Raw genomic sequence first — 15,058 nt, forward strand, 5'->3', positions numbered from 1 at the left:
AAAAAAAATCCTGAAATCAGACTATTAAAAATTCTGCTCTGCTCCACCTGAACATTGGTATAGGAGAGGGTCCTAAAGCATACTAGAAAACTCATGTGAAAGATGACAAAGATGGTAGCTCAAGCAAGAAGAGGGAGAGGTACGAGAGCAAGGCGGCAGACGAATGGGAAGGACAGCCAGCACAGAAACCAAAACTCTGAACCCTGACTGAGGCGCTGTAATAAAAGAGTCCAGATTGGTTTCTGGATACAACTGAGAAGACCTGACTCATCCTTCCAGCTTCAAACGCATGTAAAAGGCAGGTGTGACTGCATCAGGAGGGGGGTGGTTTCTGCATGGATCTCTCAAGAGAACTTGCCGAATACCAAATGCTACGTGGCTGTTTCTAGATAACTTGAAAAATATCTTTAAAGTGACTGTTATATACAGAATTTGAAAACACATCCTAAATATATTCTTTTATTTGATCCAGTCTTAAAACTTCTCATTAAATATCCAATCCATTGTGATCCAAAATAAAAACAAGAACCAAGGGCTTACAACGAAAGTCACAGGCGGCCAACATTTTAAACGTGACCTCATCTCTGATCTTCAGGATAAATCAGACAGCAGTTTTTGACTCCCTTAACCAGAACTGGTTTGTGGGTTTGTGACATTTCGCTGTGACACTCCCTCATTGTGGCAACCGGTATTTTCAGAATTTTCAGAGTCTTTGCTCTGGTTTTCCCCCTCTCTATCTTTTTCAGAGGAAGCTGGGCATTCTCTTTTTCCTGCGGTGTCAGTAACTGTTTTCTCGGGTGGAGAATTTGCTTCTTCATCAACAGTGCTGTCTTTTCCTGTGTTTTTTGTCTTGGTATCTTCACTGCTGGGCTCTGAGCTCAGCTTCTCTGTCTCCTCCTCTGGCTCTCTAGACGCCCCCTTTTTTTCTTCCACTGTTTTGCTATTTCCGTGAATCGCTACTGAGGAATTTTTGGAGTCCTTAGATTTCTTGTGTATAGAATTTTGACCGTTCGAACCTGAAGTGGGCAGAGTAGGCATTTTCTGGGCTTTGCTTCTCTCTGGCTCTTCCTTTTTAGGCGGTCCCCAGATGAAATTCTCTGATGGCGTGTAATGTTTCTGGGCAAATCGCAGGAGCTTCCTTCTCTCCCTTCTGTCTCTGATTGTATAAACAAAATACTCCAGAGCACTCTGCTTAATATTAGGGATGGTATTTTCCACTAGAGCCTCGTGAAGAATAAATTTTACGAGAGGAGATTTAAAACTCTCATACCCAAGCTCACCAAGGCTTTTAAGAATTCGTGTAATTCTTAAATAGTTGTGCTGAGACCTGAAAGAGAGAATTGAACAAAATGAGAGAGAAAAGAATCATGTGAAGAAAACAGGAAAATCTAAATGTCGAGAAGGTGTTTATGAAAATGCAAAGCAAGAAAATAATCCTTAAAGTGACTTCAAAAGTAAGCCACATTGGCCACTGTTAAAAACAATTTTATTAACATATGTGAAATTTAATGGTATAATCTAACGTATGTGAAACTCAAATGTAAAAACAAACTCTCCTCTTCAGAAGACTCTTCAATGTAAAGAACCATTGAGATTGAATGCATCTGCACTGGTGTTACTTTGTTTATTAACGTCACCGAGGACCAGTAGCTGCAAGAGCAGCTATGTACAGACAGCCAAACATCAGGTTAGCTGATGCCGCCATAAGAAAAGCAAAAGATCAGAGAACGCAAGAGACGTGTTTTTATTACAGTAATGTTACAACGGCTCTGTTTTACTATTATTGTTGTTGTTGTCTCTTACCAGGCCTAACTTACAAGCCTCACGATAGAACAGAACAGAGTATATAGACGACTCTGTACAATTTGTGACTTCAGGAATCCACGGGGAACTTCCACACATGCGACCTCATAGATGTATGCTACTTAGCACAGGTAACCAGGGGTAACCAGAGACACACTGGCTAACAGCTGAATGAGGTCATTAGTAGCACCAACTGACAAGCAAAATCCGCCAGATGGGGTAACTAACAAGGAAAGCAGCACTCTGTCCTCTCTCTGGCTAGAACAATTCTGACGAAGGGAACAAAACTGACTTAAAGGAGCCTGCCTTAGCTGGAGACTGCCAGAGCCGGTCTCGCCCTAGCTTTGTTACAGTGGTGGTCTGAGCAGGAACAGCCCCCATAGAATTGTGTGTTTGAGTGCTTGGCCATAGGGGGTGGCACTGTGGGAGGTGCTTTCCAATAAGAGGCGGTCTGATTGGAGCAAGTGTGTCACTGTGGGGGTGGGCTTTAGAAGGCCAAGCCACGCCCAGTGTCATTCTCTCTGCTGCTGGCTGATCCAGATGGAGAACTCTCAGCTACCTTTCTAGCACCAGATCTGCCTGCTTGCGGCCATGCTTCCCTCCAGGATAACAGTGGACTAAACCTTTGGAACTATAAGCCAGCCCCAATTAAATGTTTTCCTTTAAAAGAGTTGAGTGGTCACAGTGCCTCTTCAAAGCAATAAAACCCTAAGACAGTTATTTAACTGCAGTGAAAAATTATGGTGCCCATCTAGAAAGCTTCAGTGTTTTCACCTGTATAAAAAAAAAAAAAAAAAAAAATGAGGGAGGGAGGGTAGGACTGAGAGGGAATGAGAGAGGGGGCTACAGCTGGGATACAAAGTGAATAAGCTGTAATTAATAAAAAATAAATTTAAAATAAAATTAAAAAAACCTTAAACATAAAAAAAAAAATAGGAAAAGAGGTCAGAATCTAACTGTTGTAAAAATCCAGTGATACGACGCAAGTGAGAGACATTAACAAACTCAGTAGATAGTGGACATTAGCTAGAATTACTTTGTGTGTGCATGTGTGTGCACAGGTGCACATGTGTGGGACTATACAGGTGTGTTTGCATGGGTATCCTTTGGCCTTGTTTCTCCGTCATCGTTCACCTTGCCCATTGAGGCTGTCCCTCTCATTGACCTCCAGGGGGCTAGGCTAGCTGGTCATCAACCCCCAGGGACCTATCTGTCTTCACGCCCCCCTGCCCCGTGCTCGGGCTGTCAGCACGTGGCACACACCACCCTCAGCCGCTAGCACTACTACCATCCACTAGAGCAGAGCTGAGTTTTGAGTAACATCCTATCTGTACTCATTTTGACCTATTTCCTCCATCTTCGCCATCCTCACCTCCCCCTCCCTTATCAAAAAGCTTCAAATCTTACAAGAACCTTGGTTCCATCCAAACATGCATTTCCCCAATATGACACATATATTTTTTTTTTTTACTTCAAAACTGAGGCCATTCTTGGCGTAGTGCTTTCCAGATTTACTCTGTCACGATTTCTAACCCACGTCCCCAGCCTTGTTTACCCGAATACACTCACCTTAGTGAACACACCTATCTATCCCCCCCCCTTCCATGATCATGTCTGCTGTTCACAGGCCAGGCACGTATTTGCCAAGACCGCTACACGACAGAACTAGCACTTACTTCTGAAGTCACAAAACCTGTTTCATAGCAGAGACTGAACTTTCTTGAAAGCACGGCACATATCTGGCCCAGCTTCCAAAAGTGCTTGAGTTTTTTTATTAGAAGTAATTACCAAATCACTTGGGAATGTTGGAAAACGATGTCAAATTATTTGAGATGTAAAAGTACATAGCTCCTGGTCTTCCATTTTAATGAGAAAATACTGACAAAATCAAAATCTGAGTTATTTGAGCTAACTAACTACTCTAATAGAAATTTTATTATCGCCATTCTTTCGGGTGTTTGCCCCCAAAGTATTACTCTAAAATTTAAGATTTTTTTCAAATCTTAAAGGTGAAACTTAGCACACATGTCTCGGTTTTATGAAACTGTAATATTTGAATTAAAAAAAGAACTTATTCATGTGTCTCTGTGTGTCTGTTCAAGTTTATACACATCATTTGTTGTACAGGATCTGAAGAAGATCAGAAGAGGGTACTAGAGCCATAGGAACTGAAGTTACAGATAGTTTGAGGTGCCACATGGGAGCTGGGAACTACAGCCTGGTGAGACTCTGCTCCAAACTGTTTGGAGACAATGGGACCAGGGCAATGTCATATACCATAAATGACAGGACTGACCTAGCTGCCACATTCATGTAGAGCTCTTATATTGAAAGAATGCATTGACAAAGCTTGAAAACCGACTGTGAGATGGGAAGACAAGAGGGAGAATGCTTACGAGGAAGGAAACACTGCACTATGAAGCCGATAACAGATTTGCAACCAGAACCACTCTAAGAAGAACAGAAAACATAGTATTTGCATATGCTTTCATTTATATTTACATATTCACAAATTAGAGTATTTATGTAACAGCAAAAAAATGCTATGCGCAGCTGAAAAAATAATGATTAGGATTCTAGAATAAAATTATCTATAAAACAAAGAGATTGGTTGTTTCAGTACGATCTGAAATAAATGCGGCAATAAAAGGCAAAATGGCAGAAAGAGAAGCTAAATCTTTCTGGAGCTCTTCATAGCCTTGGGCTTCTACACCAGGGAATGTAGAAGGGGGCTGGTATGTAGAGAAAAGGCAGTGCTAATTCTATCAGAAGACTAGATAGGTACCGAGAGGACACAGGAAGGAAACAAAACCTCCAACACAACTAAGGATGCTTCAAGAATTCGTTCATTACGGACAAGACCTGGGCTGCATCTCAGTGCTTGGTCTGCATATCTGTACTTTCACGCCTGAGCATATTTTATTTTCCTCCACTGAGCTATAAACACAACCAAATCTCCTTGGCCTATTATAAAAAGTTCAAGATGCCACATGGCTTCAATCACATATAAGTAATGACATTTGAGAATAGATCACAGAATAATACAAATGAAGATGAAAGTAGAGGAGATGGTCATATCATTCCGTATCATTTGTTCAAATCTAATCAATAAAAACTTTTAGCAATGAGGAACTTGTAGGAAGTGTCTATAATCCTGGAATTTGGAAGATGGTGCCAGAAGGATGGCAAATTTGAACTTATCCTGGACTCAGAGACTATGTCTCAAAAATAAACAAAGAAAGTCTTGCAGAGAATCCTGGTTTGGCTCCCTGTACACACAATTAGATGCTCACAACCGCCTGGGAGCCCCAGTTTCAGGGGATCTCACACCGTCTTCTGACTTCTGTAGGCACACATGTTTACACATGTGGTACACACAGAGACAAACAGGCACATATATATACATGTACATTTTTTTTCAAATTTTTAAATAGATCCCCCCCACCCCCAGAAAAGTTCAGCCAGTGCTAGGAAGGAAGAACAATATCAGACGGGAGTGGGAGAAGTTGCTAGGTGGGACAGGGTGAAAAGGCCATGAGTTCAGGCCCTTCTTCTGACAGAGGCTATGAGACGACCTAATTAAACAAACCCTTCAGAAGAAGCTCTGCTCTTTAGGGATAGAAGAAAAGACTAGACTACCATACCCTGGGCAGGATGTAAGCCTTAGCTCATGTTCTGTCCATGACTTATAACTTCGAACAACAGTATACCAAACAAGATTGTCATTCTAAGCAAAAAACAACAAAAGGAGAGTGGTGAGTGCACAAAAAGTGAGGTTTTCGCTAAAGGCTTACTTGCATGTAGCTTTCTTCAACAGTGTGATGAAGAAACTATGCAGCTATGGCTATCTACATTGGATAGGCAAATGCACACGTGTCTGCACTTTAATCAGCATACCTACCAAACTTTGACCTGAGTCATAAATTACTGTGTCTCCAGTCAGGATCGTAAGCTTTACGTCCATATTTTCAAGGCTTTAGCTGGTCCTCCTATCTTATTTAATAGTGCTACTTACAACAAAGGAAAAAGACTCCTCAATGCTAATATTTCCACTGCTTTTACCAAAGTGAGAGGAAGTTCTAGGAAGATGCAAAACAGTTAAGGAGCTGGTGCCAAAACTCTGATTGTTTCACCAAAGAGAAATTGCTTACGTTGGGTTTTGCTTTTTTTTTTTTCTTTCCTTAATACTTGCCCAGTTCAGCTAATTATAAGGTGCTAAAAAAAATTGCTTAAAATTGTGGGTTTTGTAGTCCAGTACTCATAAGTCACTCTATAATTAAAAAGAAAAAAAATTCAGTGGGAATATGAAGAAAACATTTTTAAAACTAAACTTTGGTTGTAAGTATTAATCACTATTATACATATCCAAGCAAAGAGTGCAGCTAGCCCCATCCAAGAAAGCCCCTTAACTTTCTTTTACAGATTTCAGAATTAACAAGAAATAGGTATCTGTCTTTTTCCTGTCTCATGAAGATAACTGGGATTTCTTTCCTCTATTTTAGGTAGAAGTATAACCACACCAAATGAACCCATCTTTATACATCATAGACCTCATTCAGGAATTTAATCTAAGATGTTTGCATTCATGAGGATATTAGAAACAGTTTGGTACCCAAGCAGCCTATAGTTTAGGAGAGAATATATGAAAATATCATAAGCAAGCATAACTATAAACTCCATGAAACATGGCATAGAGACAGAGAGAAACCACGTTTGGCTGCAGGCAGAGGAAGAAACTACCTTGGAGCAGAACAGTTAGCGCTCTATGTAGAATTTGTTCTGGTCATTTCTGCACTTTGTTTTAGAATGCACAAGAAGGAATAAATGCATTTCTGACTAGATTTTTATTCTTATCCCTGATGGCTAGCTAGTCCTATGCCCAACATCTAGCTAGTCCTATGGCCAACAGCTAGCCGTTCCTGTGTCCATAATATCTGGTAGTCCTATGTCCAGCATCTAGTTAGTCCTATGCCAACAGCTAGTCAGTCCTATGCCCAGTAGCTAGCTTTCCTGTCTGACTAGCTGTTTCAGTGCCCAAATGCTGGCAATTCCTATGTCCAACAGCTAGATATTTCTATGTCCAAATGCTAGCTGTTTCTATGCCCAGAGACTAGCTAGTCCTATGCCTAACAGCTAGTAGGCTCAAGTCCAACATCTAGCTATTTCTATGTACAACATCTAACTATTCCTTATGCTCAACAGCTTTTCTCTGTTCCATGACTAGCTCCTTCAACAGCCAACAGCTACATAGTCCTATGTCGAACACCTAATTAGTCCCATGTCCAACACCTAACTAGTCCTATGTCCAATAACAAACTGCTCCTATGTCCAATGACTAGCTATTCCTACTTTCCAGAGAATGCAGCTGCAGGAGGAGGCCACAGGCTTAGCATTGGGGCTTCACTTACTCATTCAGATGTTGAAATCTTTCTTGCCAGTTTACAGCCCGAGCAACATTTCCAGTTTTGTCAATCAGCTTTATCCCAAAAAATTCTAGCATCATTTTATAAGCCAAGAGGAATCTTCTGATGGCTTCTTTTGTTTTTTTAAATTCCTAATACAAGGAGGAAAAAAAAAAGTTAATTGAAATGACTCAGTAGCAATCAGAACAATAAAATAATATCATTTGGCTACCTCGTGTAGGACGAACTGAGCTTGCATTACCTCAATTTCATATGTAGTTAATTCTTTAGCATAAAAGTTCAAGCCTTGTTCTCTCAGGGGGAAAAGCCTAGTTTGTTAAAAAAAGAAATTAAAAATTTCAATTAACATTATCTTGAAAACACATGACTAACAGAACATGGTTCAAGGTAGAGAACACTTAACTGACCATTGAATGTAAGTGTGGTTGTGTTCCAGTTTTTCATAGTCTCCTTTCCATTTATTTAGGACCTCTTCAATATAAACACCTAAACAGTAAATAGTGAGAAAAATAAGCCACTCATTGAAAACATGGTGATGGCATTTTAACATACGAGTCACCTGAATTTATATTAAAATATTTAGTTTAAAAAAAAACACCCTATGCTATACACTCAGTAATGTAAAAAGCCTACAAAAAAAGCACCTCAAATTAAAAAAAAAAAAAAAAAAGCTTGTATTGGGCAATGTCCTCTAAAGCAGAGGATGGCAAAGGACGGCCTAACAGTTTTGTAAATAAAGTTTTATTGGAACCTAGACTAACTACACCATCTATATACTGCCCACAGCTACTTTTTAGTACAACAGACTTGAGTGTCACAATGCACTATTTTGCAAAGCCTAGTATATTTGCTATCTGCCTCTGTGCAGAAAAAAAAATCTCAGAAAGCATTATCATCTCTGTATGACTAATAAGAATGTACTAATGGAAACAATGCTCTTATGTGGAATATTTGTTCAAGCCACAACCAGTACATTAATAACAACAACAACGACAATTTGTTTAATGTCGAACACTAGTAACAAAGTAGTCTGGGAGCAGAATATCCATCTTTGTGCCTGCAGAAAGTAAGCCTTTTCACTGTGGCCCACGTTCTCCTAAAAGAACTGAATGAAATCCTCTCTATTCTCAAGTCTGTGAAGGCCCTTGTAACTGGCCAGTTGGCTAATCTTCCAGAAAAACAAACAGAAGGTAGGAACAGAGAAACGCAGACTCATCTCATTCTCGCTCCCTCGCCAAGGCCCCTCCCAGAATCCCTAAGAAGTTGTGTTAAACCACTCCATCAGTTTTATTAACATGCTAGAGTCACTTTACCCTGCACTTTTTTTTTTTTTTTTAAATCACTGGTAAATACAACTGCACATCTATGGCCACACATTTGCCTCCAGCCTTCTGAGATACCAAAAAGTTCAAGTTAATTGGATTTGCGCGTTTCAGCAACACTCCTCAGGACATAGTATCAGAACTCCCGTTTCCAAACGCCACATCTGATCTTTGAGCTCTCCTTCCAATTTAATCTCCAAAGATCCCAGCACTCTGAAAGGCTTATGTCTTAGATTCCTATTGCTGTGACAAACACCAAAGGCAACGTGGCTCACACTTCCACATCACAGTCCATCACTGACAGGAAGCAAGGATAGGAACTCAAGGCATGGGTTGAAATAGAGGCCATGGAGCAATGTTACTTACCAGCTTGCTCCCCATGGCCTGCTCTGTCTGCAGTCTTAGACCAGGACCACCAGCGCAGGGGTGGCACTGACCCCCATGAGAAAGCCTTCCAAATTAGTCATCAGTCAAGAAAATGCCCCACAGGCCAATCTGGTGAGGTATTTTCTCAACCGAGGCTCCCTCTTCCGAAATGTGTATGTCAGTTGACATGAAGCCGGCCAGCACAGCTTTCAACCTAAGACCTCCATCAGCGGACTCGCACTGCTGTGGATGTCACTGAGTTTTCACTGGGAGAAAATGACAAGAATGGGGATAATCTGGTCACCCCACACTAAACTTCTAAGGAGCGTAGGTATCTGGCTTCTGCTTTGCCTACACGTGATCCAGACACCCACTGTGAGGCACAGTGTGCTGCCTCAACATTTTTGCTTACAAGTTTGTAGTCGAATCACCATAGCAACTGTGAATTTTCACTATGGGTTTGGGAAAGCGCATATGCCATGAGAGGGGCTGTACCGTTGTGAAGGGTGCAAGTTTATTTGGCAGACTTTGAACTGGGATTGCTATAGTTTCAAGGGCCTTGATTTTTGAAAACTGACAATGATAATTCTAAGCACAAACGATGTCTTTATTCATACTGTAAGTAACTTTTAGGTATGGCATGGCAGAAAGAAGAGTGGACCCCGGTGGAGCTTACTCCCACTTTAAAACCAGTTGAGCAATCCAGAAAGACACTCATTTATGCTTCAAATCCCAGTAACAACATCTTCAAGATGAAAAAGGTGACTTTGAATTTGACTCTCTGCAAGGCTTATTCATTTAAAATTCAATGGCCCTACAAATCTCTCCTCTTTTCTGCACACATACACACAGCCTAGGCCCCCCTCCCCCCCCAAAAAAAAACCCCGAAACAAACCAAACAGGCAAACAAAAACCCTGCCCCTACTACCTCTTCAGTTACAGCTAGTGAGAAGGTAGGGCTAACTGAAATCTATTTCTCCACACTTCACCAAATGGATGACCACAACTTGAAAACCCAGGGCCCTGGGGACACATCAGCCTGCATGGCAAGACAAAACAAAGCTAACCACCCAACAAACGCAGCAAGATTACAGGAAGCCCAGAAGAAGAAAAGAACACCCAGGTATATGTTATTATTTAAAATTTGCTTTTTTACCAAGTGACGTACTCACCATCTGGCTTAAATGGAATTTTATTCTTATAAAAGCGAAGGTTGCTCAAGTCATTTTGATATCGGATATCTTTGAAGTTCTGCTAAAGGAAAAGATAAATTAATCTCCACTGTATGGAAACACACACATACAAAAGGCACAAGGGCCCTTCTGATACGTTTTCTTACCAACAGAGTACAGGCAGAAAAGCAGAGAGACAAAAGTTTAAATTTAAGGAGAAAAAGCGCTCCATTTCTTACTGGGTACTGATGTCGGTACTTATACAAATCCCTCGCAGCGTAGAAGCTTCTCTTTGGTTTAGCAGTTGCTTCTGTGGAATCAGCACCCTACGACACAAAGAGGAACTCATTTGCACAGAGAATAATACTGAGAAAGTTCCAGAATAAACTTAAAATAATCCACATCCATAAAGAACCCTGAACTGACGACCTGTACAGATTAAGGAAACCATTGTCTCTTTAACAATGCTTATGAACAGTGATTGCTGGCATCGACCTTCCTTATTTGCACTAAAACTTTCGACCTAGGTTATATCAATAAATAATAAACTTTACTGTTCGATGCCTTAGGAGACTAAATGCTAAGGATTAGTATCGATCCAGAACAGCACTCGGAAGAAATTGAAAACGCGTTTCACCAGGTGTTATACGATGGAGCCTGTGACAGATCTTGTTTCATATGATACTGGGAAAGGGTTAAGGTGGCAAGTCAATTCTACACAGAAGACTCTCATTAAATTTGCACCTCCTGCCCGAGCTTGAAAGTCAAATAATATTTATGAAAGGAAAGGAGGATTTTAGACTAAATTAGCTTTCTAAACTACTTCAAACAAAGCACTATATCTAACAAACACGCAAGGCAAGAGTAATCATCTGCCCAGTCAATGATCGGTGGGATAGAAATCAGCAAACTTGAGATAAATACACAAAGCAAGATAAAGCTCTCTCGGGTGGACTGAACACCGACTCAAGTGCTTTTTCTATGAGGTAGTTTGCTCATACTGTTTACCGAGTGCCACCACTATGATGTCATTTTACATAGATGTGATACATAGATGTCTAATATCCTCTAGCCATCCAGACCACGTAATGCCTGACAGAATGCATTTGTCCAGTGACATGCAGGACAATGAGACGGAACGGGATGAAGAAGGCTGCGGTGCTGAAATAGTTATGTTCATTAAGAAATCTGCCCCCCAATCCTTTACCTCATCATCTCCCACCCTCTGTCTGTGTTGACAGACTGGCATCTTCTAAGCAATTTTCACACGTTTCTGAAGTGGTGTGATTCTCACTCTTACTACAAGCACAGAGACACTTTAACACCATATCCTCCGCTGTTTAACGGTAGTTACACTGTCATGTTACATAAGCAAGGAAAAGCTCAGATTCTGGTTCTTGCCACACTTTTCAAAATAGCTCTGCCTAGCAAGTTTCTGAATCTATTTAGCCTGAGCCACAACCACATGAATCATCGCCTGCATTTGCAGAGAGCACTTTTCCCATGTACTTCCATGTACATTACTTCATTTGAGTCTTACAACACACCTTGACTGACAGTTATTAGTGTCTGCATCTTAGAAACAAGGTTGCTGACACTTAGAGGAACTGAACAAGAGCTCAGAGCCCAGCAGCACGGTAAGAACTAGCTGCTTCCGTGTCTGGCTAATTAGGTCCAAACCAGTTTCATTTCTGCTAGAAGTGATGGGTATTTGAAAAATCCTGTTATAAAGATCAACGACCCAAGATCGCAAGCCAAGAGACTAAGGCGAGTCTAGGTTCTTTTCCTTAGCATTTGTGAGGAGGCCTTAGGCAAATCACTTAGCTGAATCTTAGTTTTATCATCTGTGAAACGAAGATAATGAGTCATGTCCTGCCTGCTCCCTAAGACAGCCATGTAAAAGATTACATCCTTCAAACTGCCAGTGTCTGTCCTGTTCGTTTCTGTACCCTGGCCCCTTTTCCTTCCTTGGCAAGGATTCTGCCCTTTAACATTCCTCTGCCCTACATCATCAAAACTTCCTTCTTCCAAACCATTCCCCACAACCAGCCAAACATGCTGTACTCTCTCCAAAGGTAAGCATAAGACCTCCCCTGACCCAAATCTACTTCATTTGCAGATCATGGCTCTGCTCCCTTTTGAAGGAAAAGAATTGTGCGTGCTCCCTCTCCTTCCAGAGCCCACCCCGTTACCTAAATAATGCTCTGCCCACAGCACCACCTTAAAGTGGGACTACTAGGAACTTTCCAAATAAATATCCATCTAGTCAAATCATGTCTTGGTGGTCATGCCAGGTGACTTCCCATCAGCCCTGGACCCCTTAAAACCCTCCACCCTGAGGCAGTGTTATCATTTGGCTGTCAGAATACCACACACTCTTGGTCCGTTTCCTGTGTCACTGGTCCCCTCTTTTTTGGCTCCTCCTCTTAATCACACCCCACATAGAGAGTGAGGTTTGTCCTAATCCTTCATGACTCCTTGATGATTTCTTATCTTGTATTTATTTTTTTTAAGTACAACCAATCCTAATTGCCTTTCTATAGCTCCAGACCTAGACTGAATATCTATTTATAGATATCAACTACTCAACAATCCCACTTGGATGTCTAACTTCACAGGCTGCCTCATCTCAGTTAATGGTTCCATCTATAGTCTAACATTTACAGGGAGTTGGGTGACCGCAAAGACAGTGGTAAGAAGCCAGTCTGCATCCTGTGTTAAAGGGGAGAAGTGGCTGGTCCCAAGCAGAAAGCAAATGGGATGAGTCAAAAAAACAACAGCAAAAAGGTTATTGAAGGAGTTGGGTAGTACTTACAGAAAAAAAAAATAAATAAATAACACTATTACTCAGGTTGTAGGACAATGACTCAAATGTTATGTTATTTTACAGAGACTGACCTAGTTAACTAGTTTATTTCCAGGTTTTTTGTTTATTTGTTTGTTTGTTTTTTTTAATATTCCAAACTTCTGTCGATGGCTATTTACTTGGGAGACAAACGGAAGGATAAAGCACCGAAATACAACATGCAATACTGTTTCAGGGTTTAACACGCGGTTCTAAACGCAAAAACAACCAGAGCACAAGGTAAGGACGGCTGGATCCCACCCAGCAGGGCCAAGTCCCTCACTTTGGCCACAGACAGACTGACGCTTGAATCTTTGTCTCCCCGTGTGCTCTGGACAAGATTCTCTCCGACACGATCACAATTCTCCAAAATGGGGGATTAAAACGGAATGCACACACGGAAACTGTATTCCATTTCAGTAACATGCTCACTTAGCCCTTGAAGGAAGCCTCCGACTTCCTCAAGAGGTGACCCCTAAAGTCACACTGGACTTTGGGCTCCATTTTCCTCGAAGTTAAAGGGGAGGCCTAATACAGAGCCACCAACCTTAGACGCTGCACACGTCTTTTAAAAATATACAGTTCCTCCTTTTAAAAGTTTCTGAAGCCATGAGAGGTTAAGGGACGCCATCTACCTCTCTTCTAACCTATCTGCCTAACTGTATTGGTCAGTTGATTTAAGCTTGGTTGGATCAACAAGTCTTCTGGGTGAAACGGAATGTTCAAGGAATGTCTTGAAGTCTTTGAAAGATCTCTTTTTGGGGAGAACAGTGGCATTTTAAGTTTGCCTGGGAACCTTCTACAATACTTTTAATGGCCATGAACCCCCCGCTGAGGGGGGGACTAAGGCCCCTTAGACAATTGCAATTGTCTTGTTCTGAATAGTATTTAAAAAATAAAAATAAAAAATAAAACAAGAACACGCACCGGCCAGGTCCTCACAATCCTCTATTTTTAGGCTAGTTCCCCCCCCCCCCCCCCCCCTTCGCATCACCCAGCTGCGCTGCAGAGGCAAAGATTACACCTAGTGGAGTCAGGGTTTGCCTTGGGGGACTTCCCCATGGTGCTCACAGCAAGGCCCCAGCCAGGATCGAGCCATCCGGCGATGCTGGGCACCGCAGGCTGCCCCAGGTCGGGTGCCCGGGCCACGCACGCCCAGCATCCCGCCCTGCATACCCGGGGAGCTGCGCACAGTACCCTCCCCGGCGCCCGGCGCGCAGTCCCGCCGGGCCCACCGTGGGTCCCGGGGCCGCGTACCTGCTCCGCGCCCGCCGCCTCGGCGTGGTCCTCGGGCACCGGGCTGCTGCGGGGCCGCCCTCCGCCTCTCTCGGGAGGCTGCTCGGGCTGCCCCGGCTCGTCGTGCTCCTGGCCCTCGCCACCGCCCGCCGGCCCCGGCTGCTCGGGCTCGGGCTCCGAGTCGGTCTGCCAGGTGGAGTCACAGTCCTCCACGGTGGTGGGCTCGCGGAAGCTGACCCCGCCGAGCAGGTTGCCCATTGAAGAGGCGGCGGCGGGCGCGGGCTGCGGCAGCGCGCTAGGGCCGGGGCATGGCCGCGCTCCGCTCGGGGCGCAGGCGGCAGCTCGCGCGGCCCGAGCCGCACAGCTCAGCGCGGCCGCCGGCGCTCCAGCGCACAGGCGGGGAGGAGCCGGGCGCCCCGGGGCCGCCGCCGCACGCGTCCCGGCCCGCCCATCCCGCCTCCACCGCCCCGCCCCGCCGATGTCAACCCACTCCGGAGCTCGCTGGACCTGCTCCACCGGGACGCGCCCCCCTCCACGGTCCCCAGGAGTGGACAGGGGTCAGCTGCTGCCCCGCCCCATCTAGGCCCGGAGCCGCCCCCTTGGGGCTCCTCCCAGCTAAGCGGGAAGACTGATCCCGCCCAAGTCAGGGAGTGGAAGGAGGTGTCTCCACCAGCAGGCGGATCCTGCCTCACACCCCAGCCTCCAAAGGCTGATCCAAGAGGAAGACAAATTAGCTGCAGCAGAAGACAAAAGCTAATCGTGACAGTGCACCCCTATAAACAGGAAATCCAAGCTTCAGGAACAGTACTTATGGCCACCTAGAGTCCCTGCGGTCTCTATAAAAGTCAGAGCTATCTGTCCCCCAATCTGAAGAGCAAACTTCTCTCAGAA

At 43.5% G+C, this 15,058-nt stretch overlaps 1 protein-coding gene across 2 annotated transcripts; it reads right to left on the reverse strand.

The window, feature by feature from the left end:
• Window positions 1-445: 445 nt before the first annotated feature.
• Ogfrl1 (opioid growth factor receptor like 1) lies at window positions 446-14,589 on the reverse strand. 2 transcript variants are annotated; one of them, XM_055619270.1, is made up of 7 exons: window positions 14,189-14,589; window positions 10,326-10,412; window positions 10,087-10,165; window positions 7,634-7,712; window positions 7,468-7,534; window positions 7,212-7,357; window positions 446-1,327 (listed from the first exon to the last, which is right to left on the reverse strand). In XM_055619270.1, exons 1-7 carry the CDS (start codon window positions 14,423-14,425, stop codon window positions 625-627), a joined length of 1,398 nt encoding a protein of 465 aa, XP_055475245.1. In that variant the 5' UTR covers window positions 14,426-14,589; the 3' UTR covers window positions 446-624. The 2 variants fall into 2 exon arrangements, with proteins under 2 accessions (XP_055475245.1, XP_055475243.1); XM_055619268.1 differs by having other exon boundaries at window positions 10,087-10,168.
• Window positions 14,590-15,058: the final 469 nt, after the last annotated feature.

This window comes from Psammomys obesus, unplaced genomic scaffold (assembly GCF_907164565.1).
Source record: "Psammomys obesus unplaced genomic scaffold, mPsaObe1.curated_primary_1811, whole genome shotgun sequence".
NCBI classification, from domain to species: domain Eukaryota; kingdom Metazoa; phylum Chordata; class Mammalia; order Rodentia; family Muridae; genus Psammomys; species Psammomys obesus.

What these genes read in the sequence shown, in the direction of transcription:
- Ogfrl1 (XM_055619268.1), bottom strand. Translation starts at nt 14,425, where the DNA reads ATGGGCAACCTGCTCGGCGGGGTCAGCTTCCGCGAGCCCACCACCGTG. An exon ending in AGGCGGCGGGCGCGGAGCAG is followed by an intron (nt 10,413 to 14,188) that starts GTACGCGGCCCC and finishes TTTGTGTCGTAG; the next exon opens with GGTGCTGATTCCACAGAAGC. An exon ending in TAACTACATATGAAATTGAG is followed by an intron (nt 7,358 to 7,467) that starts GTAATGCAAGCT and finishes TCCTTGTATTAG; the next exon opens with GAATTTAAAAAAACAAAAGA.